At 35.2% G+C, this 27,413-nt stretch overlaps 1 protein-coding gene across 10 annotated transcripts in view; it reads right to left on the bottom strand.

Moving 5' to 3' along the window:
• VPS13B (vacuolar protein sorting 13 homolog B) overlaps window positions 1-27,413 on the bottom strand; it is an 861,603-nt gene that overhangs the window by 289,021 nt on the left and 545,169 nt on the right. For 9 of the 10 annotated variants that reach the window (XM_073229878.1, XM_073229881.1, XM_073229877.1 and 6 more), the window contains 3 exons: window positions 21,447-21,650; window positions 7,365-7,491; window positions 5,174-5,317 (listed from right to left, as the gene is read on the bottom strand). In XM_073229878.1, the coding sequence (XP_073085979.1) occupies window positions 5,174-5,317; window positions 7,365-7,491; window positions 21,447-21,650 (475 nt within the window). Of the gene's footprint in view, window positions 1-2,796; window positions 3,507-5,173; window positions 5,318-7,364; window positions 7,492-21,446; window positions 21,651-27,413 lie in introns of those variants that run through there. The other variant, XM_073229885.1, reaches the window with a different exon arrangement.

The following is a 27,413-nucleotide window of genomic DNA, read 5'->3' as shown; positions in this document are numbered from 1 at the left end:
CATGCCCCTTCCTCCACTTCCCCAATAACTCAGACATAGTCAATCTTCCTTTTTACTAAATTCCTCAGAAAAATTTTAGAAAACCATACTAGGATGGTTGTTTTAAAGGTAACCACCCCTTTCAAAATATATTATGACTTATTATAAGTCTGTGTAGCTAAAACATCTTTATGTTCTTAGACTCTCAAATGTGAGCTCTGCTAATTAGTTATGAATGGAAAACTATTCTTTCAGTTCATTAAAGGTCTTCTTTTAGTATTGAAATTTTCACAGACATAACCCACTAAGGCTGGAGAACTGGTCAACTTGCCTTTCCTCATCAGAGTCTCCGCTTTTTTTTTAAAATTTTATTTTGGTATCATTAATCTACAATTACATGAAGGACATTATGTTTACTAGGTTCCCCCCTTCACCAAGTCCCCCCCACATACCCGTTCACAGTCACTGTCTATCAACATAATAAGATGCTGTAAAATCACTACTTGTCTTCTCTGTGCTGCACAGCCCTCCACGTGCCCCCACCACACTATACATGTTAATCGTAATGCCCCTTTCTTTTTTCCCACCCTTATCCCTCCCTTCCCACCTGTCCTCCCCAGTCCCTTTCCCTTTGGTAACTGTTAGTCCATTCTTCAGTTCTGTGCTTCTGCTGCTGTTTTGTTCCTTAAGTTTTCTTTTGTTCTTATACTCCACATATGAGTGAAATCATTTGGTACTTGTCTTTCTCTGATGGTTTATTTCGCTGAGCGTAATACCCTCTAGCTCCATCCATGTTGTTGCAAATGGTAGGATTAGTTTTTTCATACAGCTGAGTAATATCCCATTGTGTATATGTACCACATCTTCTTTATCCATTCATATACTGATGGACATTTAGGTTGCTTCCATATCTTGGCTATTGTAAATAGTGCAGCGTTAAACATAGGGGTGCATCTGTCTTTTTCAAACTGGAGTGCTGCATTCTTAGGCTAAATTCCTAGAAGTGGAATTCCTGGGTCAAATGGTATTTCTATTTTGAGCATTTTGAAGAACCTCCATACTGCTTTCCACAATGGTTGAACTAATTTACATTCCCACCAGCATTGTAGGAGGGTTCCCCTTTCTCCACAACCTCACCAACATTTGTTGTTGTTTGTCTTTTGGATGGTAGCCATCATTACTGGTGTGAGATGATATCTCATTGTGGTTTTAATTTGCATTTCTCTGATGACAAGCGATGTGGAACATCTTTTCATGTGTCTGTTGGCCATCTGAATTTCTTCTTTAGAGAACTGTCTAGTCAGCTCCTCTGCCCATTTTTTAATTGGATTATTTGCTTTTTATTTGTTGAGCTGTGTGAGCTCTTTATATATTTTGGATGTCAATCCTTTATCGGATCCGTCATTTATGAATATATTCTCCCATACTGTAGGATACTTTTTGTTCTACTGATGATGTCCTTTGCTGTACAGAAGCTTTTCAGCTTGATATAGTCCCATTTGTTCATTTTTGCTTTTGTTTCCCTTGCCTGGGGAGATATGTTCAAGAAGAGGTCACTCATGTTTATGTCTAAGAGATTTTTGCCTATGTTTTTTTCTAAGAGTTTTATAGTTTCAAGACTTATATTCAAGTCTTTGTACTTATTGCCATTGCAGCCTTTAAGTTGTGGTTACCAAAGGTTCAAGGTTAGCCTCTTTAGTATCTCACTGCCCTACTTAGCTCGCTTATTGAGCTGTTATATACACTGTCTGGAGATTCTTTTCTTCTCTCCCTTCTTAGTCCTCCTCCTCCATTCTTTTTATGCTGGGTGTTTTGTTCTGTGCTCTTTTTAGGAGTGCTCCCATCTAGAGGAGTCCCTGTAAGGTGCTTTGTGGGAGGCAAATTCCTTCAACTTTTGCTTGTCTGGGAATTGTTTAATCCCTCCTTCATATTTAAATGATAATCGTGCTGGATACAGTATTCTTGGTTCAAGGCCCTTCTGTTTCCTTGCATGAAGTATATCATGCCATTCTCTTTTGGCCTGTAAGGTTTCTGTTGAGAAGTCTGATGATAGCCTGATGGGTTTTCCTTTGTAGGTGACCTTCTTTTACTCTCTGGCTGCCTTTAATACTTTGTCCTTGTCTTTGATCTTTGCCATTTTAATTATTATGTGTCTTGGTGTTGCCCTCCTTGGATCTCTTGTCATGGGAGTTCTGTGTACCTCTGTGGTCTGAGAGGCCATTTCCTCCCCTAGTTTGGGGAAGTTTTCAGCAATTATTTCTTCAAAGACACTTTCTATCCTTTTTTCTCTCTCTTCTTCTTCTCTACCCCTATAATGCAGATATTGTTCCGTTTCGATTGGTCACACAGTTCTCTTAAAATTCTTTCATTCCTGGAGATCCTTTTATCTCTCTCTGCATCAGCTTCTCTGCGTTCCTGTTCTCTGTTTTCTATTCCATTAGTGGTCTCTTGCATACTGTCCATTCTGTTTTGAAGTCCTTCTAGAGATTTTTCTATTTCTGTATTTTCCCTCCTTAGTTCTTGCATATTTCTCTGCAAGTCCATCAGCATGGTTATGACTTTTGTTATGAATTCTTTTTCAGGAAGACTGGTTAAATCTATCTCTCCAGGTTCCTTCTTAGGGGAAGATGTGGAAGATGTAAAAGATGTCAAAACTGTCTGGGTTAGTCTTGTCTAGATCAAATTTTTTTGCCTTTTCATGTTGATAGGTGCAATGGTGAGCTATTGATGCGTCTGTCAGCTGGGAGAGCCTAGACTTTTTCCAAGTGCTCCTGGCCTTTCTTTACTGGGACAACTGTGACCCCTAGTGGCTTGTGTTAGGCAATTGCGTGTAGATTGGGTCTCTGTATCTTGCCCGGCCAGTATGGAGGAAGCTCCATTGCTAGGGCGTGGCCAGCCTCAGGCTGCTGCTCTGCTATGGCGGGGGCCCAGAGGGGTAATGGACGGGGGGCTGTTTGGCTGTTTACCTCCGTGAGGGGTCTCAGAGCTGTTACCCAGGGGGTTAGTGCGCCCGGAGTTCCCTGGAATTTTCAGCTGCTGGACTGTGACCCGAGATGCTTCCATCCAGCTGTGGGGTCCCTGTCCCTTTAAGACTTTCAAAAAGCACTCGCTTTTCTTTGTCCCAGGATCGCCGGCTGCGGGACCCACTCACAGGTCTTACTGTCCTGCTTCCCTAGTTTCCGGCACAACATGCATGCACTGTGTCTGCACTCTGGTGCGGATGGCTAGCGCTGGGTGTTTAGCAGTCCTGGGTTCCCTCTCCCTCCCTGCTCCGACTCCTCTCCTCCCGCCAGGAGCTGGGGTGAGGGGACTAGGGTCCCGCCGGGCTGCGGCTTGTATCTTACCCATTTCACCAGGCGCTGGGTTCTCACAGGTGTGGATGTAGTCTGGCTGTTGTCCTGTGTCTTCTGGTCTCTCTTTGAGGGATAGTTGTATTTGTAGTATTTTCAAAAATACATATGTTTTTGGGAGGAGATTCCCACTGTCCTACTCACGCCGCCATCTTGGCTCCACCCCCAGAGTCTGTGCTTTTTAAAAAATCATCGTAAAATGCATATAAAATTTACCATCTTTACCATTTTTCAGCATATTGTCTGTAATGTATTTCAGTATATGTCTGTACTTTTAATATCATCTACAAGAAGGAACAAAGATCCACAGGCAAATTATTAAAACAGCACAAACAATGCCTCACTCATTTATGGAAATATGAGGGACGACTCAACATTCAGCTTAGGGATGTTAGTGATTGAACTGAGTGTCTGTTTACTGAAATCATATCCTAGTAACAGGCATTATAGTTAACAATCAGCTTGATAAGTTGCATAAATTCCTAAAATACATAAGAAATCTATGAGTTAGATTTTACTGATGTTTGAGAGTCATAAATTGGCACAAATAGTATAGGAATGTAAAATATTATTTCCAACACAACTTGCTTCAAGGCCTTAATTAAAAATGCCATGGGGAAATATTTTTTGCTCTGCTTATTTTTGTGCCATGTAATTATGTTTTTATAGATTGTCTAACTTAAATATATACTGGAAAAAAGTCAGTATTATAGAGACTTACATATATCTATAGTCCTTTTTAAAAAGATATTGTATAAAAGATATCATGGGTGGTAGATGACCTAGTTAGAGAATGTTCATTTACAAAAGTGTTATCAGTTTAAAATAATTTATTAAAAATAAAGAAGATAGGTAATGTACCAATACTATACAAACTGACAGAATGGAAAGAGTGCTGACTTGAAAGACTTAAGTTAAAATTTCAGATTCACCATTTTTTAGCCACATGTGTATGATTTCAGGCAGGTCACGTACCATCTGTAAGCCCCAAAATCTCAAATGGTGATAATGCTCATTATCTACCTCACAGAGTTGCTGTGAAAACATACCTGAACATATATGAGTTAACTTACATAAAAATGCCTGGCACACTGCCTAGCATCAAGTAGTTGTCAGTGAATACCTCCTCCTTCTCTTACTTCTTAGTATACAGAGACAAGATAAAAAGCTATGTCTTTTTCATAGATAACTGATTTCTTCAATTGAGTTTTTACAGATTTACTGTAAGTACAGATATTATTATAGATGTATGGAAACCAAAAGCAAAGAAATCATATCTTGGGAAGCATCTAACAATCAGCTTTCTTTGTTTCACACTGACATGCTTTGTGGTTGCAGTGTAGGCTTCGAATGAACACTGGATCAAAATTAAAATTCCAGGCAGGCATTCAACTTCTATGATTGTGTCCATTCTTCACTGGGCATAAAAAATGAATTCTTTTTAAGTTATTTATTGAAGATATTCCCAGAGTACTCTTACAGAAAGTTCATTTCCAAAAGAGGCCCTATCCCTGTAATGTACTGAAGTAAGTGAAAGCTATACCAGGTTTCTTTCATTGTGCTTTAAAAATTGCAGTAGTTTAATAGACTTATACTTTTAACAGAGGCTTTTCTGAGGCTAGGCCACAGCAATTTTACAAAGGTGCACGATAAATTATAGAAAAAGAGACCAAACAAATTTCAAGAATAATGAACACCAATCCAAAATGATTTATGGCCATATTTGAATAGAATTAAATATAGAATAATTAGCCGAAAGCATTTAATTTAATTATTGTTTTCCTACTGTGAATGTAAAGCTGGCACAAATGCAGTAGGCCTAATCAAGATCAGGTAATAGTTACCTCTGTGGCCTTGCTTGACGGTTCCAGTCCAGTCATATTTGCTACTATTAACTGATGTAAGAGTTGAACTTGAGCCACACTTAGGAAGAAGTCCAGGTTTGTGGTTATATTCACTTCTAAGGAATGGCCACACACTAAAATCTCCTGAAAGAAAAAAAGGTTGAATACAAATAAAGAAACATGATAGCCATTAGATGATAATTTATCATTCTTACTTATTTGACCTTTACTATGTTGATGAATTCTCCTGGGACTCAAGTTCATATGTTAATGAGAATAGCAGTAATGGGTGAGTACAGTCACTCAACATGGTTTAGTGAATTAATTTAATAAACATTTATGAGGGTCTACCATGTGCCAAGCTCTGTGTTAGTTATAGGGCAACAAACTAACAATAAGAGTTATTCATCATTTCATATACATTTGACTTTTTAATGCCTCAAATTATTATCATCATTTCAATGTATGTTATGATGTAATTCTTTAGCATAATCCAAAGAAGTAATTGTTCATTAATTCCAACCAACAAATATTTACTGAGCTAAGTAATCTCCTAAATATACCATGCACTATACTAGAGTGCTAGGAATATCATAAAGAATAAGATTGGGCTCGAAGGGCACCCTGCTCTTGAAGAGGTTACAATCTAGTTGGGCAGACAAATGTAAACAGGCAACTAAGTAGACAGGCGTAATCACAAGTGGTATGGTCTGAGCATTCTCCAAAAGATTTATAACAAAATAGAGTGCTGCAGCCAAAGATAGCTAGACTAATTAATTTCACTTCTTCCTCAAACTGCTAAAATCTTGGCAGCATTAGGTAGATGTCCACTATTTAACTGGTGCTGTTCTAAATAACTGAGTCACTTGAACATTCATCATTGGAAAACCATTCTGAGAAGGAAAACAGAAATGAAAAACAATCCAGAAGCTTCACTTAATAAGAAGAAGTCCTGCCTCTTGTCATGAAGTGCATGTGGACAACATTCAAATGCTTGGAAACACTCAACAAACCTTTTCTTTATTAGTGTAATCCAAGGGAATGAATTTAAGGAGACTTATGACTGCTTCATTACCAGCTCAGAGAAGCTTTTAATAAAGCCATAAAGAATAGCCTGTCGGAAATGATTATTCTTGTTTTCTGTTAAAAAACCTTCCCCCCTCCACAAGTTCCCTGTATTTACTCATTATAGTTAGAATTCTTTTTTTATTCCTCAAATAATGATGGAAAGGAATATTATCATGTATTATAAATCAATTGTGTTACTAAGTAACTGTAAGATATTAGTAGATTTAATTTTTATACACCATTTGTGGATATGTAAGAGATCACACCTAATCTAACTTTCCCTATGGGGCTGTTACAAACATAAATTAAGATAACATATACAAGGACATTATTTAAAAAAATTCAGAGAAGGAATATAAATTTCATGAGCTTGGATTAACATATTTAATCTGTACCTATTTTTTCCGAACTTTTCATAAAAATTGCCTGTAACTCTGTGAGTTATCAAAAAGTTTATAAAGTTTTAGCAAAACATAAATTTCTCTGAAGAATATTTTTAAGTTGTGATGGATTACATTACTATTACATTTCTATTCTAGGCATGGAGGCATATACTATAGTGATGAGACTTGAAATCTAGATTTACTAGTAATTGGCTAGTGATATTGGTCAAGTTACTTTTGATACCAGTTTCCTCATCTATAAAGCATGGATATTAATAGCATCTATCTCAAAGATATCGCAAAGACTAAGTAAGGTAATCCATGCAGAATTCTATGTAGAATAATCCATGTGAGAATTCCAAGCTGCCACTACTACTGTTGCTTTCCTTAGAAAGAGGAGCACATCACCTGTATTCAGACCAGTTGGGTTAATAACATGTTCTGTTACTACTACTACCTCTGAAAATCTGGGTTAGCTTCTCAGTGCTTCAGTTTCCTCATCTATAAAATGAAGATACTAGGAGAGGCTAATAGAATTATTATGAGGATTACATGAGCTATTAGGTGAAAAGCAGTAACAACAGTACTAGAAAGTACTCAATAATTATTAGTTATAAAAATAACTCATTAATAGTAAGCTAACTTGATATCCTATGCACTAAAACTATGAAAACTCCAAGCATACAAAGGGAAACTGCTCCATTATTTAGATTAAAATGAAACCTAAATTAAATTCTAACCTCAGTATGCATATTTTCTGGAGAAATTACTCTGGCGAAAATGATGGCAGGTGCTCCAGTTATTCGGACAGAAAAATCTGTTAAAATGGGAGTCAAAATTGCTCTTCTTTCTTGATGATGCTGTATACTAAATGATAAAGAAATAATTATTAGCCATTTCATTTTTTTCAAGGTTAATTTTCATTAAATTTGTACACGTCTTTGTACTACAAACATGTATGGCAAAATTACATTATTATTTTGAGAGTGTCTATTTGTATATTTTATTGTCTTTTTTTGCTAACTTCTGTTTTTAACTTCAGATTTATAAAAGACAGCAAAAAAATCATGGAGTGATTCATATGTAATTAATTTCATATTAGTGGCATCCTAGGAGACTTAACCTTTTTCTTTCCTTTATTCTTGCAAATACCTTAGTATGTCTTTTGTTACCAGTAATAATCTATGTTGTAATAATATTTAATTTCCTCTTTTTAATATTTCTGACCTTGTGGTTGACAATTGTTTTCTTTCCAATTGTTGTTAAGTTTACAACCATATCCTGTTCATCTTCTATCTTTTTTCTTTATTCAGGTATCATTGATATACAATCTTTTGAAGGTGTCACACGAGCAACATTGATCTTTTTTTTTAATGTTCTAAGAACCATCCGAGTTTATGGATTATTACTGCATATATACTTCATGAAACAGCTTTTGTGACTTTGATACTGAATCCTTCTTCATAAAATCCCTGTATGTGAAGTAAAGACCATAACTACCTCACATTACCTGTGAGAAAATGAGGTTCAGGGGCTGGACGAAGGTCATCCAGCAGGAACAAAGGTTCCACAACCAGGCCTGAAGAGCAAATTGCCATCAGACCATCATCAGGCCTCTATTTTATTTCTTCTTTATACATTCTCACCTTTAATCAGTTATTTAGTACAAAATTTCTACTCTATATTCAATATCACTAACTGCTATAAATTTCAAAGGAAGTATTGCATACACGATAGAAGATGAAATTGGAAAACGTTGCTTGAGCCAGTGCAGCACAGAATGAGAGTCAAAATTGCTCCAAAGCTTTTGCTAGTGCAGATCTTTAAGTCTACCATCCATATATTAAGATTTCATTTTATGAAATAATATAATTCTATGTTTTACTAGCAAGCTGTACCTCAGAAGTTCCTTGGAACCAAAAATATTCCTTATGAATATTTCCCTTTTATTCTCTTATATTATAAAATGATAAGTTAAGATCAGGAAACTAGCATGAGTTATACCACACACAAAAAAAAACATAAAATTCAAGTCTTTCTACATAGCTTTCTACCAGAGCAGTCTAGAGAATATTAGTATCTTTTGTTGAACTTTGCATTGGGCAGAGCTTTATATGTTGTCTGCCAAAGAAGCAAATTGGATCATCTGGTTCTGTGACACATAAGTATTGGATTTCAAGAAAGTCAATTTTAAAGAATTAAGAGATCTGGTGTCTGAAGGGTAACAGGAAGAAGTATTAAAATATGTGAATACAGAGGAAAAAGGTTGAGATCCTGAGAGACACCATAATTATAGCCTAATAGCTCAAATTCCACAAAATGGCCAGTCTGAGGAACATGTGATGTGCTCTCATAGGGGCATACTAAAATATATGATGTATTAAAAATACCTTAAAATGGAAAAGATGGCAGGGAACCAAATAAGAGCAAACATTAGCTAAAACACCCAGTGGGAGGTAGAGGGGGTAAGTACTTGTCCATATCATAATTTCTCCCCATTATATCATGAATTAAATCAGTAACATGAAATGTGAAAGGTCTATGGCTTCAGAAAAAAATTTAAGCCAGTTCTATAAAATTATAATGTTTTTGGTATATAGGAGTAACTTTTATTTTGTGTTATCTTTGGTAAGTGTATGGGGTAAGGACATTTTTAAATCATTAAAATATTTTTGTAGGTTCAAATATTTTCAAGGATGAATTCAAAAGAAAAAAAAACACTAAAGAAATAACTATAAAAATAATTAAATTCTGCCAATATTTTACTAGATAAGAGTTTAGGGTTTAAAGTAACAAAAGAGGCAAGTAAAACCCAAAGTATTAAATGACAGTGTTAATGATTTCAGTGTCTTAGCCACTCACAGTAAACCAAGGGAATAAATTTTTAATAGCCATAGTGTGACATCTAATTCTTAAATCTGATAGGCAAGGATTTGGAAATGAGCTGTCTACCTAGATCTGAGGTCCTTAAAACACTAGTAAAACATTTTTCTATTAGAAATCGGGAAGAATGAGGAAGTTTGCATGTTTTGCCAAGAAATTTTGTTGTTACAAAAACAGACCTCCCTGGAAAATTAAAAATAATGGGAAATCCCCTGCGTTTGGTAGCTGTAATTCATATTACCATGTTGGCCCAAGAATACCCATTCTGAGTTATTTACATAAAAGTGGCATTAGACCTTTGATAACCTGGGGCATCTGTGAGAAACAAATGCAAAACCTCTCTGGAAAAACTTGTGCTCAAACCAAGAAAAATGATTCTCAGGGACAAGGACCACTGAAGATATGTTCTACAACAGCTTATTTTATATACTTTCACTCTCAAATTACTCTTTATTAGCAAGAGGAAAATTCAACCCCATTAACAAATTTATTATCAAGAACTTTTGAAAATGGAACTACCACATATGGACAATAAACATATAAAATTATTAAAGACATATAGGATAGAATGAAAATTGAGGAAAAAAATCCAAGGTACTATCAAAAAAGGCAAAAAACCAAACAGACCTTCCAGAAATGAAAAATATAGTTACTAATATTAAATGGGTAATTGATAGATAAATAGCATTTTAGATAGCTGATACATAGTGCTAACTTTTCAAAGTTAGTAAACTAGAATATAGGTTTAGGAAAATTCCAAGAATATACTACAGTAAATTTTAAAATGAACAGTTCAAAAGAGAAGTAAAGAGTCATGGGGGGAACAAGTCTGACAGTTTTAACTGGCATTCCAGAATGAGAACAAAAGGAAAAGGGGCAAAATTAAAGAGATAATGGCTGAGAATTCTCCAGAACTGATAAAATATAGGAAACTACAGATTCAGAGGACACAATGAGTCCTGATTCAAATTCAGTAAAATTCACAATTAGACATCTCTTGGTGAAAGAACTGTTCACCTATGATGAATAAAAGACAATAAAATCGGCTAGAGAAAACATTATACATAGTATGCTAAAGCATATGAGGTTAGGAGAACTGTGGAAGAAATATTTCTGTCATATACTCTAATATAACAATGATTTACTATAGCTCTATGTTGTCCACAATAACAAGAAATGGTGGCAATCTGTACTGACCCTTGAACATGGGGGTTAGAGACACTGACCCCCATGCAGTCAAAAATCCACATATAACTTTTGACTCCCCAAAACTAACTACTAGAAGCTTCCTGTATATAAAATGGGTCCTTTAACTTCAGATGTAACAGAATAGAAAAGTAGAAAAGCCATGGGAGGGTTTTAGGGTCCAACAGAGTAAAGAAAGCAAACAGAGGGTGAATTAGCTGCTCTACCTGTCCCTGCCAGAGTTGACACCTTCATTAAGGTAGACAGGGCCTGGGTTGGGAGGGGCACACTTCCAAAGGGCAAAGGTTTCCAGCCTCCTTCCTCTGTGTTATTGGATCTGGGCCTCAGGTCCTCTGCTCCTCTCAGATCCCAGGACTTCTGTCTGGTTCAGATAACAGCTGGTTATCTGTGTAGGTTGGAGCAAGGTGCTAACAAAGCCAAGGTTTAGGATTTGATGCTTGTAGGCTACTACATACATTTTTTCTTTTCCATTTCTATTGACCACATCACCTGTGGCTCTGTTGCCTCACATCCAATTACAGATATTATATATTTATTGAAAAAAATTTGTGTGTAAGTGGCCCCAAGCAGATCAAAACAGTGTTGCTCAAGGGTCAATTGTAATCATATATGTTAACAAAACAACTGTCAAGCTCTGGGAGGGAAGGAGTAGATCGTAAATAAGAAAAAGTTTTCTGAAGTTGTTACTAAGCAAGAAGGCATAGGTATATGCCACATGCGTTCATGGAAATACATGTTTATTAGGAAGGCTGTGGTCATTTTTTATAAGAATCGTTCTCTTTAATTGAAGTGTAGTTGATATACAATCTTATATTGGTTTCAAATATACAACACAGTGATTTAACAGTTACACATATTTAAATCCTCACCCCCACTAGTGCAGTTACTATCTGTCAACATAGAAAGGTACTGCAGAATCATTAGCTATATTCTCCATGATGTACTACTATCCCTGTGACCAATTTGTATGCCCTTTTATCTTACACCCCTCCCCCATGGTAACCACCCATCACTTTTCAGTGTCTATGAGAATACTGCTATTTTGTTCATTTTGTTCTGTTTTTTTTTTTACATTCTACAAGTAAGTGAAATCATATGGTATTTTTCTTTCATAATACCCTCTAGGTCCATCCATGTTGTCACAAATGGCAGGATTCCTTTTTCATGGCCAAATAACATTCCACTATATATATGTACCACCTCTTCTTTATCCATTTATCTATTGATGGACACTTGGGTTACTTCCCTATCTTGGCTTTTGCAAATAATAAGGCAATGAACATAGGGGTGCATATATATTTTTGAATCAGGGATTTTGTTTTTTTTGGGTAACTTCTAGAAGTGGAATTACTTGGTTGTATGGTATTTCTTTTAGTTTTTTGAGGAACCTCCATACTGCTTTACACAGTGGCTGCATTAATTAACACTCCCTCTAACAGTGTAGGAGGGTTCCCTTTTCTTCACTTCCTCACCAACACTTGTTATTTCCTGTCTTTTGAGGTGATACCTCATTGTGGATTTGATTTGCATTTCCCTGATGATTAGCAATGTGAGCATCTTTTCATGTGCCTGTTGGCCATGTGGTCATTTTTCTTGGGCTCAGCATATTTATGCTAAGGATTTTTGTCTATTTTCCATACATTTGGGTATGACTTTGTGGGAAATATTAAAGCAGTTTAAGAGCCATACTTCAAAAATAGCATAGTATGAGAGACTAGAAGTAGAAAAATGGTACTAAGGTTTCCAAAATATTCTACCAAAAAGACGAAACAAAAAGAGCTACATGATTTGTGTACTCAGAATAGTTCTTGAGCAATATGAAGACTTTCTCGGTATGGCATTATAGCTGAGCTGCAGACAGAAGATACTTAAGACTTGTCTGGTAATCTGCTGAGATAATCCTTTACAGTGGTTATTCTTAAATATGAAAAGCAGTAATACTCATGAACATTTAATATAAACAATATGCTATTTGGAAAACTATTTGTTATAATTTGATTAAATATAGTAAAAATTCCTTTAATCTTTAGGTAGTCATAAGAATAAATAATTTGAATTCTATAGTAACTTTAAAATCAAATATTTAGTTAAAAGTTTAAACCCATTTTGGTGTTTTTGCTCCCGAAGAACTATCCAGTGACTTTCTAATGCAATTAAAATAAAATCCAAACTCCCTCTGACCTATAAAACCATTCATAATCTGATTCTTCCCTACCTAAAACTACATCTATTATTTTTCTTTTCCCAACCAGACACCCTTAAATCTGTTAAACTTATTCCTACTCAAGGGTCTTTGCTCTGCTCAGCACACTCCTGGCACAAACACTCAGAGGGATTTGCAGGGAGAGCTCATTCCTGTTATTCAGGTATTAAAAGAGGCCTTCCCTGAGTCCTGATCGATGGAAATCTCCCAGTTATCCTTATCTCATTATACCATCATATTATTTTCATAGCATTTATCACTCTCTGAAATTTTGATAACATGGACTGAGTGTCCACTGTCATGTTAGGCCCTCTGCTAGGAGCTGGGAATACAACTGCAAAGATGAAGAACAATTTAGTAGGAAAAAAAAAAAAACTACTCTAAATAATCATAAGGTAGGACAAGTACAACAATAAGGAAAGAACAGACCTGGTCTTTTATCTCAAGGTTCTCAACTTATATAAGGAATTAATTTGTAAAGACATTGAAAGTATCTGTGAATGGTGTTATAAGAACCACAGCTTGAAATTAGGGTGCTTTAAAGGTACATTTGAATAAAATAGTAGTACACATTTGTTTGGCTAAGTTATATAATGTTAAAAATATTCCCATTCTTTAAAAAAAAAGGACCCAAAAAATCTCCCCTCACAAAATAACAAATTAAACTATGGTTAATATGTTTGTGATGGAGACATAAATGCTATTTATTAAAGCCTCTAAGTCTTACAAGAAAGTCTTATAAGCACAACTATACTGAAATATCAACTTAATTCAATTTTGCTGAGATGTTCAATGGGTTAATAGCTCTAGTTATAGTTTCCAGTTGTTTTTCTCTACACTCTGGGGCTCCTGAATCTAATTCTACTCAATAGCTCTTCAACAAAACAAGCTTCATGGAGGGAGAAATCAGATGATTGATGAAAATTTCTCAGAGAACAGCACATTAGAAATTGTGTGTTGAGGATATAAATAGGAATCCACCAAGGGACAAATGGTCGGGAGATTTATGCTGTTTTATTTCATTTTTAAAACTTTAATGACATGTATTAATATATCAGTCAGAGTGATCACAGAATTATACAGGATAATGTAAAGAAGTTATATGCTTTAAATATGCTTTTAAGTAAATTTTCATACCCTCTTGTTTGGTTCCTTCTTTCAAAAACAAAACGTGGAAGGAGGGGAATCTGTATTTAGGGCTTTGGTCTTTTGGGTTTGGATCAGGTTATTATTAAATGTATTTACACACATACATATATAATGTATTTACACACATTACATATATATATATATACACACACACATACATATACACACAGATTATATATATATACAGATACATATATATATATGTGTGTGTGTGTGTGTGTTATGACATTTGAAGCTGTAGAAGACTATAAAATAATTAAAGATATTGGAGGTTTAAAATTTTTATAATATACCATTATGATGACTGTATTCAATTTAGATATTTTCTGACTTGAGTATCTTTTGTCTGTCAATAACTATGCTAAGACACAAAGAAGAATAAGACTGAGCAAGACAGATCTTTGTCCTTTTATCTCGGCTATCTTTACAGGTTGCCAAGGACACTCTCAGCCAATGTGTAAGGAAGGAAATACTGGCTGGCTGTTGGGAAGGAAAACCTGATAGATCCTTCATGCCGCATCAGTATCACTTTGCCTATCACACCCACTTCCCGGGTTCTCTAGGCAGAATGAGAAACCACATTCTCTCATGTAAAGCCATGGCAGAGTTTAAGGGAATTATTATAAAACCATGTAATTCAGGTAGATGTAGGTCATTCCAGGCATTAATTGATGAGTCTATGGGAATTAGACTAACTTCTATAATTTTGTTTAGGCATTTAGCTTGACTTCCTCACAAATTAGTAAGACGAAAGTGATGATTGTCAGGTTAAAGAGTAAAAAAGCAAATGATTTCCTTCCACATTCTTCTTTATGATTTCAGGTGTAATTCTGGAAAAATCTCATGTTTATCACAAATTAAGGTATGCAAGGGATCCTGTGAACATATGGTTACCACTTCACTTCAAAAAAGAAAAATATCTGTACAGGAAAGGGCACCATCAGCAGAAAAAAAAGGCATCCACATATGGGAGAATAAAGAGTTTACATGCCTCAACACCCAAAAAACAAATAACCCAATTAAAAAATGAGCAGAAGATCTGAACAGACACTTCTCCAAAGAAATTCAGATGGCCAACAGGCACATGAGAAGATGCTTCACATCCCTAATCATCAGGGAAATGCAAATTAAAACTACAATGAGATATCACCTCACACCAGTAGGATGGCCAATATCCAAAAGACAAGAAACAACCAGTGTTGGTGAGGATGTGGAGAAAGGGGAATCTTCCTACACTGTTGGTGGGAATGTAAATTAGTTCAACTATTGTGGACAGCAATATGGGAGTTTCTCAAAAAACTAAAAATAGAAATACCATTTGACCCAGGAATTCCACTCCTAGGAATTTACCTGAAGAAAACAAGATCCCCGATTCAAATAGACATATGCACCTCTATGCTTATCACAGCACTATTTACAATAGCCAAGATATGGAAGCAGCCTAAGTGTCCATCATAGATGAATGCATAAAGAAGATGTGGTACATAGACAGAATGGAAAATTATTCAGTCATAAAAAGAAAACAAATCTTACCATTTGCAACAACATGGATGGATCTAAAGGGTATTATGCTAAGTGAAATAAGCCAGATGGAGTAAGACAAATAACAAATAACTTCACTTATTTGTGGAGTATAAAAACAAAGCAAAATTGAAGGAACAAAACAGCAGTGGACTCACAGACACTGAGAAGGGACTAGTGGTTACCAAAGGGGAGGGGTTGGGAAAGGTGGGTAGGGGGAAGAAGGGGACTAAGGGGCACTATAATTAGTGATACCAATGTCAGTAAGTCACGGGGAAGGCAGTATGGCATGGAAAAGACAATTAATGACTCTACTATGGTAAAAGACAGTAACTGCAATAGAGGGGTTAAGTACTTGATAATACAGGTGAAAGTTGAAACGACTGTACTGTTCATGTGAAACCATCATAAGATTATAAATCAAAGACACTTTAATAAAAAATCAATAAAATAAAAATATAAAAATATAAGTGATCAAAAGACAAATGGAATAGTCACAATCTCTCAGCCTTAAGGCTAGTAATATATACTTCAGATACTTTCATTAGTATCAACACAAAGCCATAATTCTACATACTCAATGCTATAATTCTGTGAAGCACAAGCCTAACTGATTTTAGGAATGTGTTGAATGTAAATTCAGTTTGCTAAGAAAACACAGTAATGAAAATTCGTTTAAAATGCTATGTGGGGAAAAGAGGCCTATGAAGTAGTATATGTAATTGGTGCATGTATATCAAAATATTTAAACAAATTATTGTGCTCTATTTTTCTGACAGTGAAGAAACTATGCAAGGAAATGAAACATACATAGTTATAAGGACAAAACAAGTATGTGATAAAAAGTAAATTATTTTTCAAGTACTGTTTTCAAGTCTATTCAAATTATATCTTTCAATTTATAAACAAGAAAGTTATATTGATACTAACTTGGAGGATTAAAGCTTACTGGTATTTTCAGGAAATTAGAAGATAACATTTTTCCACTATCTCCCCCCTCAAATGCCCCTCAAAGCACTAATTACCATGTAAAACAGCTATAGTGATTTGAATGTATAACCTGCATATGGCAGGTATCAGTACGGTTATTTTAGGTTCTCAGTACTTCATTTCCTCAAATATAAAATAAACCCAGATGTGGTAAAAATGCTTAGTAAGAGAAGAAGAAAAAAAATGATTAACAATGAACTTTGTGTAGGGGTTAGAACATTTAGTGGAAAGTTGACTCAGAGGAAGCAAACCAGGGTCCCATACTTGGCTGTATCTTTGACACTGGACAAAACCAGGGAACCTCTCACACTTAGTTTCTTGTGGTAGCTTTGTTCTGCAATAACTTGCTAAGAATAGTTCGGAGTTTAGAGAGAAATTTGCATGCAACTTGTAAGGTAAAAGGGAAATAGTAGCTGATGTTCTCCGAAAGTCATGTTGTTTTAAATGCAGTGAAATTCTGATGAAAAGGTGCTGGCAGATTCTACTCTTCCTCCCCTCTTCCTGTCTCTGTGATCAGCAGCAATTGCAGGCTCACCCCCAGACACAGAGGAAACAGCCTCCCATGGACTTGTGTACCAGCCTCCAGTGGGCCCACCAGCTGCTGGGTGTGCCTCATTCCCTGGGTTCCCTAGGGAGCTACAGACATTTTACCCAGGTCATGTGATCAAGAGGGTTACAGAGTGACATTTCTCTTATCCACCATCTTCTGCTTTTTAATCATCACTTCCCAGCTTCTTCCCAATTAGATATGGTCTTATTCTTAAAATAGATCACTTAGGCTGTAATATTTACAGTGGTTCTGTTGCCCTCACTGAACCCTGATGATGGTATTCTCTTGCCTGAAAATTAAAGGTTTTCGAAGAAGATCTACAAGTTTTAAAATTTGTTGATTCTTTATGCTTAACTTCCCTGTTCTGTCTCCCCAACATACACATAGACACACATTTTGATTAAACACAAAATCTGAGTAATGTACTCAGGAGCAATGAATGGAAACCATTGTAAAGTTTGTCATTTAATATTGGTCAGGAGAGTGAGCAAATTATTCTTCACTGTGTATCTTTCTGGATCTTTTGAATTTTATCTGTAATACCTACTAAGAAACAGAAGCGTAATTAAGGTTTTTATTAATCAGAACTAAACTATATCAGATAAAAAATTTTCTGTCTTCATCTGAATTGATATTTCTCAGAAACATGCACATATATAGTTACTTGATTTGTTAGCTCTAGTTAATCATCTAATCATACAATCTTTAATTACTCAGACCTTCATTGAGTACCCATATGTGCCAAGCATGATACTGTGTGAGAGGTATTCAGACATGAATAAAAGAAGCCACATTTTCATATTCAGCTTTTAGATCTACTGCTTTCATAATTCAAAATGCTCCCTTCTTGCTCCTGCCACTCATACTCTATGGAAACAAATTCAGAAGCTGTGAACTCCATGAAACCTTCCCTGAAAACCCACTCATTGGAGTTAATCATTAACTTCTTTCTCTAATTTCTGTTTTAAACCTATGTTGATTTTAGACTATTATTTTGCTTATGTGTCTGTCTTATCTATTAGCCTGAGATTTCCTATGTGCATGTAATGTGTTTATCTGATTTCATATAGCTCTTCTGTAATCCTAAGGATCCTACATTTATGTCTATCATAGCACTTTCCACACTGTACTCTAGTTAATTAACTAGTCTATCTCTCTGATTGGATGCAGAGCTCTATAAGGGATAGGCACATATTACAAATTATTTCATTTGATTTCTCTAGTGTAAAAGACATTCCATGTTATTTCGGAATATTCAAAAATCTGTTAATTTGTGACAAGGTTGCTAAGAATGTCCAGTGGGGAAAAGAACAGTCTTTCCAATAAATGGTGCCGAGACAGCAGGATATGCACATGAGAAAGAATGAAGTTGAACCTTTACTTCATACCATACACAAAAACAAACAAAAAAACAAAAAATACCCTCAAAATGGATCAACAACCTAATTACAAGAGTAAACTGATATAATCCTTGAAATAGGCATAAATCTTCATGACTTTGGATTTGACAATGGATTCTTAGATATGGCATGAAAAATCACAGGCAACAAAAGAGAAAAAAACTGATCAACTGGACTTTGTCAAAATTAAAACCTTTAGCAAAGATAATTACATCATTAAAATGAAAATTTCAAGGAAATGAAAACATCATTTGTAAATGATACATATAAGCCAGAACAAAGAACTCCTACAAATAATCAACAAAAAGACAAGTGACTCAACTAAAAAATGGGCAAAAGACTTGAATAAACATTTTTTCAAAGATATATAAATAGCCAACAAGCACATGAAGGGTTGCTCAACATTATAAATTGTTATGGAAGTGCACCCACACCCAGAAGGATGGTTATAATAAAAAAAAAAAAAAAAAAAAAAAGGAAAATGAGTGTTGGTCAGAGTGTGGCAAAATTGGAAGCCTAATGGGAATGGAAAATGGTTCAGCCACTGTGGAAAATAGTGTGGCAGCTCCTCAAAAAGTTAAATATGGAATTACCATGAGACCTTGTAATTCTCTTAGGTGTATATCCAAAATACCTGAAAATAGGTACTCAAGCAGGAACTGTACACAAATGTCCAATTCACAATAGCCAAAAGTGGAAAGAGCCCAAATGTCCACCAAAGATGAATGGATAAAGAAAACTATGGTTCTTTATATAGTGGAATATTATCCAGCAGTGAAAAAGAATGAAGTACCATAATGAATGAATGTTACCATATGGATAAACTTTCAAAACATTATGTTAAGTGAATGAGCCAGATGCATATTCACTTACATGAAATATCTAGAACAGAAAAATCCATAAATATAGAAAGCATACTGGCAGTTGCCAAGGGCTACGAGGAGGGAGAAGGATGCAGAAGAAACTGCTTAATGGTTAAGGATTTTTACTTTGGGGTAAAGAAAATGTTGCAGAACTAGGTAAGAGGTGGTGGCTATACAATATTATGAATGTACAAATTGCCACTTAACTGTTCACTTTAAATGGTTAATTTTATATGAGTTTCAACTCAATCAATTATTAAAATACGGAAACTATTTATTAAATGAATAAAAAGATAAACAGCAGAGATATAGCTGATTTAAGGCTAGGTGGTCATAAAGTTTCCTAGGAAAATAAGGCTTCTCGTCTTTGTTGGTAGAATTTGTGGTTTTTAAGAAATGATGACCTGTAATTCTGTAAGCTGGTACCTCCTAAATCTGAAAACTGAGTGAAGTGGAAGAATGAGGGGATATGATCCTGCCTGATACTATGTGATGTTAAGGAATCACAACTGGTATTGCAGATGTGTTGTGTGTGTACCCAGATCTTCCCTTCAAGATCAAAACACTCATTCTCCCAGCCGCCAGGAGTGTCACCTGTGAATGGCTCAATACTTGCATCCCTCTCCTGAAACATACCTTCACCAGCTGTGGGATATTCTTCACCCAAATTTACACCCCTACTGAGAGGCCATTCAATCACCTGTCAGTGAAGTGCTGTACATTTTATATCATGAAATTGCTTTGTGCTGGGGATACATCAATGGGCAGGATGGTGATGATCTCTGTCCTCAGGACCCAAAGTATATAGATAACTAGAATTAAATATGCTAAGTGATTTGATAAGAACACACAAAAGGAGAACTTAACCTGCTTTCGTGAGAACTTGGGAGACTTTCTGGAAAACATGATACCTGCTCTGAAACTTGACGAATGATAGGAATGAGGCAAATGAAAAGGGTGGCTTAAGAGCTCCAGGTAAAGAGGAGATCACATAAGAAGGACTAGTAACCAGTGCTGAATCATATTTTTCGGAAGCTGAAAACAGCTCATTATGAATAGCACACAATGATGGTAGAAAAAATTGTTAGAACCTGACAAAAGAACTTTATAAAGAGTATAGACTGAGCATACCACTTGGTATTTGATTTTAGGGAAATTATTTATCTTGTCTAGGCCTCAGTTTCTTTATGTGTTATTAAGAAAACCCAGCATTACTGTGAAAACTAAAGTCAGGTAAAGTGATAAGTATTACATAATCCATTATTAGTGTTGTCATTATTATTAATGGCAAGACATAGACAAACATAGTTTTGGTGGTAAAGGGGCAGAACCCCAAAGTAATCAGCTTTGCAGGAAGGCATACAACAAACTCTATAAACAATGTTTTAAGAAATCCAGTCAACAAACCACCATGATGTGTTGTAAGCAACAGATGTTATTGAATTTTATTTAAAAAAAAAAGAGGATGAAAAATAATGAACACTTTCTTAAAATCATAAAGACCTCCAGTTTTACAATATAAAAATATCCTTAATGTTTATACCTTTGTTCTAGCAAACAATTCTAACTCTCTGATACGAAATCAAGAAGAGCCTGGGTAAGATGGCAGTGGTTCTCTACAAATCTTATAGCTCACATTTAGGATTAATTCCTTTAAAAATGTTCTCTGTGAATACAGCTGCTTTTAGTTAAAGTGGACTTAAAAAAAAAACCCAAGAGACTCTTCTATTATAATAAGCAGAAAGAAGAAACTTTAAAAAATAAAAAATGACTTTGAATACAATGGATTTCAAAAAAAAATGTGAATGTATAATAAGCCTGAAGTGGAACCTTCCTTGAATAGCAAGTTAAAAAAAAATGCTCACATAATCTTAAATTTCTATTAATTACAGCATAACAGTGGTAGGACTAGCAGGTCATCAGCTGTGATTATAAAATACATGTTATGTTTGTCATGAAATGCAGAAGCAGTACCAAAACACATAGGTTGGACATGGTAAAGATTATATCACCAGCTGTTCTGGCAATGAAATATTCTTTTCTCAGTCATTTCCTACCTGCTGGCCATATTCCACTCAAGGGCTGGATTTTGAGAATTTCTTTCACTCTCTTTTAGCACCCCTCCTGTGCCACCTTCCTTCTCTGGTTTTAGTTGATCCCACTGTGCAGTACCAATATTGATGGATTGCAGGTCTATTTGATATTGTCTATCTTCAATTTCTGATCCCGGGTCTCGAAGAATTCCTAAATTCAGTGCTTTCCTATAAAGGCAGTGAAAAAGTAAATAGATAAAATTAATATTCTGTTTATTTTGCACACTAACATAGTATCATTATCATTTTTTCTTTGAATTTGGGGAATACACACACTGGTTAATCTTATCTATGAGGCAGGTATTTTAGAAAGTTATCACATATTACAAATTGAAAATGTATCCAAAATTTATCACTTACAGTAGTATTCCCTATAATAATTTCTAATGTTATTCCCAGCATTACTCTGGTTTTCTAAGTTTTTCTAAATTTTTTTTCTAAAAAATTTTTACATGATTTCGATCCTTGCGATGTGGTATGGTTTTATTATCTCCATTTTTACTAAAGAAAAAATATTACAGCGAGGTTGAAAGACTTAAGATAACTAGGTAATACATGACAAGGCTGCATCTTCCACCAGGTTTCTGACTCTAAGCCTACTCTTCTTTACAAGGCTAACCACTTAACTTCCTCAGCCCTTTGATGTTATTAGGAAATGTGAGAGTCTTTTGATCTATTTCACTCCCTTACCCTTGCCTTTGATTCTTTATACAATCCGATTGTCATATAGACAAAATTGTTGAGAAGACTATATTGTTTACTGATGGAGAAACTCAGGATTACTGGCCCGTAAGACATGGAACTTTGATCTAACCGAACCCACCATAAGCAGCTAAATAAAATTATGAGCAGTTTAAAGCTACGTTAGAGGAAGTAAATGGTTAAACTTTTTATGGAGGTTTTAGAAAATAGCAAGGCAATATGGTAGGATGGAAAGAATGGGGTTCAGGGTTTTTGGAGCCAGATAAAGCTGTTTGTGTGAGTGTGGGCCTTCTTCATTTTTGTGGTTCACAAATATTTTAAAGTAAGGTATCAAAAGGAAAAAATATTCAGCCCATATGAAAGCTTCAATCATCACAAAAAATTAAAATAACATAGAGGACAAAAATAGTTTTACTACAAATGTTGAAAAAAAACCTTCAATTTCAGATATTAGAAGAAATACAAGTAAATTCATTGTATCAACTGAATACTAATGAAACTAACTGGAGTAGAGGTGAAGCTTTGGGTCCTAGTGTGAAAATTACAAAAAGATGGTAAGAATCTTATTAAGACTATACCTTGCTTTTAAGGAGTGTGGGTGAGACCATGCTCAGAGGCTATTCAGACCCCGATGGAGGGTGGATGACTGGAGATGGCAGTGTCTGGGCCAGCTGCTCAGGAATGGAGATCACATGCATTGGGCCAGGCAAGGTGAGGGCTGAGGTAATGAATTCCAATGGAGAGAGGAGCATGGAGAGGATTGGAATTGAAAGAGCAGGCAGCTCAATCAGAGGGACATCAGAGAGATCAGAGAAAGTTACAAGAAGGAAACAGCAAAAGAGGCATTCATGGATAAGCCATAGTAGGAGCTGAGAAACAGAGATGATGGGTTCTCATTATTCCTAAGGAAAGAGCTAAACCTGATTTTCTTTCCTAACTTAGAAAAATTACCATCTAGGAATGGGCACACAAAGAAAATGGCCTAAAGTTTTACTTGAACTCTGTATCTGCAATAGAAATAGGGCCAATATAAAGTGGGCCATGAACTCCTTTAAGTTGGTCTAATGAAGGTAAAGAAAAGGGAGAAGGAAGGACATGCAGATGGGCAGGAGTAACATTTTGAGTGTCCCTGTTTTGGTAGTAGAATGCTCTCATTTGAATATTGGTATAATTCTGCTGATTCCTAAAGACCCAGCTTAGACTTCACTTTCTGTGAGGACTTTCCTGACCACCCTTTCTGCAAACTCCTTCTCCCCTAAAGCTGGGCTCATAGGGTCTCTCAATACTTGTAAGTATGATAAACATCACCATGCTTATCAGTCTTTTCCAGTATACCATATTATTTCGTGAAGTCAGGAATCAGCTCTCCTATCAAGAAATCAATAAATGCTGTTTCAGTTCAATGATCTGAACTAATACAAATCTTTACAAATATCACCTGAAGAACCTATCTGTCCACAGCAGTAAGAACACACAGTCCTTAAACAGTAAACTTCTGATTCATATCCATATAAAATTCTGACATACAGCAAATAATCTGGACAACTGGTGACCTAGCCTATTTCCTTAGATTATGATTCCCCATATAAAAGTTACATTTACTTATTTTAAACTGACCAGTCCTTTTACATTTTAAATAAATTCCCTAAACATATGTTTTAAGGTGAATTAAAATACTTTGAGAATCTTAAAAAAAAGTCAAACTCAAAAACTCAGAGAATAGAGAAGTGATTGCCAGGGACTGAGGAGTGGGGGAAATGATGAAAGGCTGGTAAGAGCACACACCCACGGTCAGACTGTGGATATGGTCTGAGGATCTAATGTATAACATGGCAATTATAGTCAATAACACTGTATTATATAATTAACATTTTATAAGAGAGTAGAATTTAAATGTTCTTACCAAAAAAAAAAAAAAAAGAAATATGTGAGGTGATGGAGATGGGTATGTTAATTCAACTCCATGGGGTGAATCCTTTCATGATGTATATGTATATCAAAACATCACATCACACACTTCAAATATCTTAAAAAATTGTCAATTATACCTCAGTAAGCTGAAAAAAAAAGTTATACTGAGGGAAGAAAAGGCTCACAGGACTTCCATTCACATATTTATACATATTTGCAATTTCTGTCGATCTGTATTTCAAACTAAAAATTAAAAAAGAAAAAAAGCCCTCATAATGCTCATGCAGACAAGGACAAGGAAACTTACCAATTTACCAACCTTGGCCTTTGCCTTAGCAATGGGTAGAGAGGCAAAAAAAAAAATTCCTCTAAGATTTTTCAATCACAATATGGTGTTTGGGAGTTTGAGTTTCAAATCTGGTATAATACCCAATTTGGAAAGGCTTGCTCCAGGTAGATAGTGTCACCAGATAACAGGCAAATGCAAAAGTAAAAGCAAATTCTCTTAAGATGAACTATATTTCAACTCAAAGAATTTCTACAGATTAGGTTCCAAATGAAATGAGACACTAACAGACAAAATTCACAATTCACACAAGATAATAAGGTACCTTGAGTGAAACACAAGAAATAGAACCTCAAAGACTTCACAGACTGGATTAATACACCCAAAATATAATTATTAAAAAATTTTTTTAAATCTTCAAAATAAGATCAAGACCAAAGAAGATATACAGATAGAAAATAAGTATATGAAAAGATGTTCCATATGTGAAACACAAATTAAAACAGAGATATCACTACACATATATTAGAAAGGCCAAAAGAACATTGACAATACCAAACGCTGACAAGGATGTGGAACAACAGGAACACTCATTCATTGCTGGTGGGAATGAAAAAAGTACCAGACACCTTAAAAAGGCAGTTTGGCAGTTTCTAACCAAACCAAACATACTCTTACCATATGATCCAGAAATCACACTCCTTAGTATTTATCCAAAGGATTTAAAAACTCATGTCCACACAAAAGCCTCCACGTAGAAGTTTACAGAAGCTTTATTCATGATTGCCAAAAGAAGCCAAGCTGAAAAGGCAACATACCATGTAATTTGAACTATATGTCACTGTGGAAAAGGGAAAACTATAGAGACAATAAAAAGAACAGGGGTTGGTTGGGAGAAGGAAGGAACAGGCAGAGCTCAGAGGTTTTTAGGGCCATGAAAATACTGTGTATGATATTATAATGATGGATATACATCATTATAAATTTGTCCAAATCCACAGAATGTATGATACCAAGACTGAATCCTAATGTACACCAGGGATTTTGGGTGATTATGATGTAGATTCATTAATTGTAACAATGTACTATGCTAGTGGGGGATGCTGATAATAAGGGAGGTTATGCATGTATGGGGCAGGGGTATATGGGAAATCTCTGTACTTTCCCCTCAATTTTATTGTAAACCCATAACTGATGTAAAAAAATTTAGTATTTCAAAAAATATTAGCAGGTAGTAAGATTTTAATAATAAGAACTATGTAGAATTACAAATGAAAACATAATTACTTAAATTTAAAACTCAAGTAGACTAAGCCAACTGAAGAGGTAATTAGTGAATTGAAAGATCCAAAAAATCTAGAATGTAATATAAAATGACAAAGAAATACTGCAGATCAGAGTTAAGATACATGACATATACAAAGAGAACATCTAAAATACACATAATTGGAGTTTCAGGGAGATAATACAGTGAATGAGAAGGAGTCAATATTTGAAGAGATGTTATTCTATACTTGTTGAAAAATGCCAAACCTTAGATCTAGGCAGTGTCCAAATTCCCAGAATAAGGAAGAAATTGGTCAATACATGGGTAAAGCTAAACAAACATAATCTTTAAAGTATTACATTATGCCACAATTATTAGGAGAAAACAAACTGAAAAAAAAAAGACACTGGACAATGATAAGATATAAAGTAGGGGACCAGGTAATTTGAGATAATGTGTTCTAAAATCCTGGGTTTTGGAGGAGGAAAACAAAGATCCTAACTCCAGAGTTCATTAGGTACACATGGTAACATGGCTAGACAAACCACTAACATAGTTAACTTTGGAATATATAACTTTCAAATAAGTGGAGTAAAAATTAGAATGTAAGAAAAGCAAAAAATCAGAAAAAGCTGGAGATTGAGAGGCAATTTACAAAACAGTTAATGTTATAAAAGTTTAGATATAGAATGCAATTGGAGCATACAGGGGAATACCTGACCCAGATCTGGGAGCCCAGAAATGAGGAAGTAACGTTTACAGGAGTTCAAAAATGCGTACTAATCTGCTTTCATACAATGAAGAAAGTATCTCAAGCAGATGGAGCAGCAGGTTCAAAAGCCCAAAGGTGTGAGAGAGCAGCATATCCAGAAACCCTGAACTGGCTCAGAAAGGTTGGTGTGAAAAGAGACATAAAAGGAAGTAAAGCCGTAAGACTATGGAAGCTTCAAGCCAAAGACAGGCCCGTCTCACAGTGCCAGAGAACTGCAAAAAAGCCCAGCCTTTGTGGTGAAAGATGCGACTCACAAGTCAAGCTTGCCTAGCAAACTGGGCATTTTCTCCTCTGCCAAAGAGGTTACAGGAATTATGATAGTACAGTAGTCAAAAGAAGAGAAAGACCTGAGTTTGTCTTTTAATTATAAAAGTTCAGTGAGACAATATATAAAGAGCCTACCACAGAACTTGCCACATCATTAAAACCTTAGTGTTAGGAAAAAAATCAACCTACCTTCTCTCCTCAACCTTTGTATAAAGTGTTAAATAGAAGTGAAATGACAGGGAAGTGAGAGAAAGAGAGGCTCACCCAGATAAAGCGCCCATTAAAGCTCTGACAAAAAAGCAAAAGCCTGAGCAAACAGCACCACTAACCCTCAGTATGATTATTCAAACTGAGTGAATTCCACCCAAATTTTCAAATTTGATTGGTTACCTAATCTAAAAACATTTAAATAGCATGCTGGTTAGTATGAAATAAACCCCTTTCTTTCTAAGATAAGAAACAGTTTATCTTGGAATATTTAGGCCAATTAAAAGTACAGTAGCATATTTAAAAAACACACTTTCTTCCATTTTTTAGCTTTCTGAGATATTACATCCAGTAAACAATGCATTTACTCTACAGATTCCCAAGTGTAAAATTTCATTACTATTACACAAATAATAAAGATTAGCCCATGTGACTTATTAGTTTAGGTTATTTAATATAAAGATTACATATATTTAAAAAATTAGCTAACATTTACAAACTTTAAAGAATTAGCTAATA

This window comes from Manis javanica, chromosome 2, assembly GCF_040802235.1.
Source record: "Manis javanica isolate MJ-LG chromosome 2, MJ_LKY, whole genome shotgun sequence".
NCBI lineage: Eukaryota > Metazoa > Chordata > Mammalia > Pholidota > Manidae > Manis > Manis javanica.
Note: the sequence above shows the minus strand (reverse complement) of the source record. Positions and strands in the feature narration are given on the sequence as shown.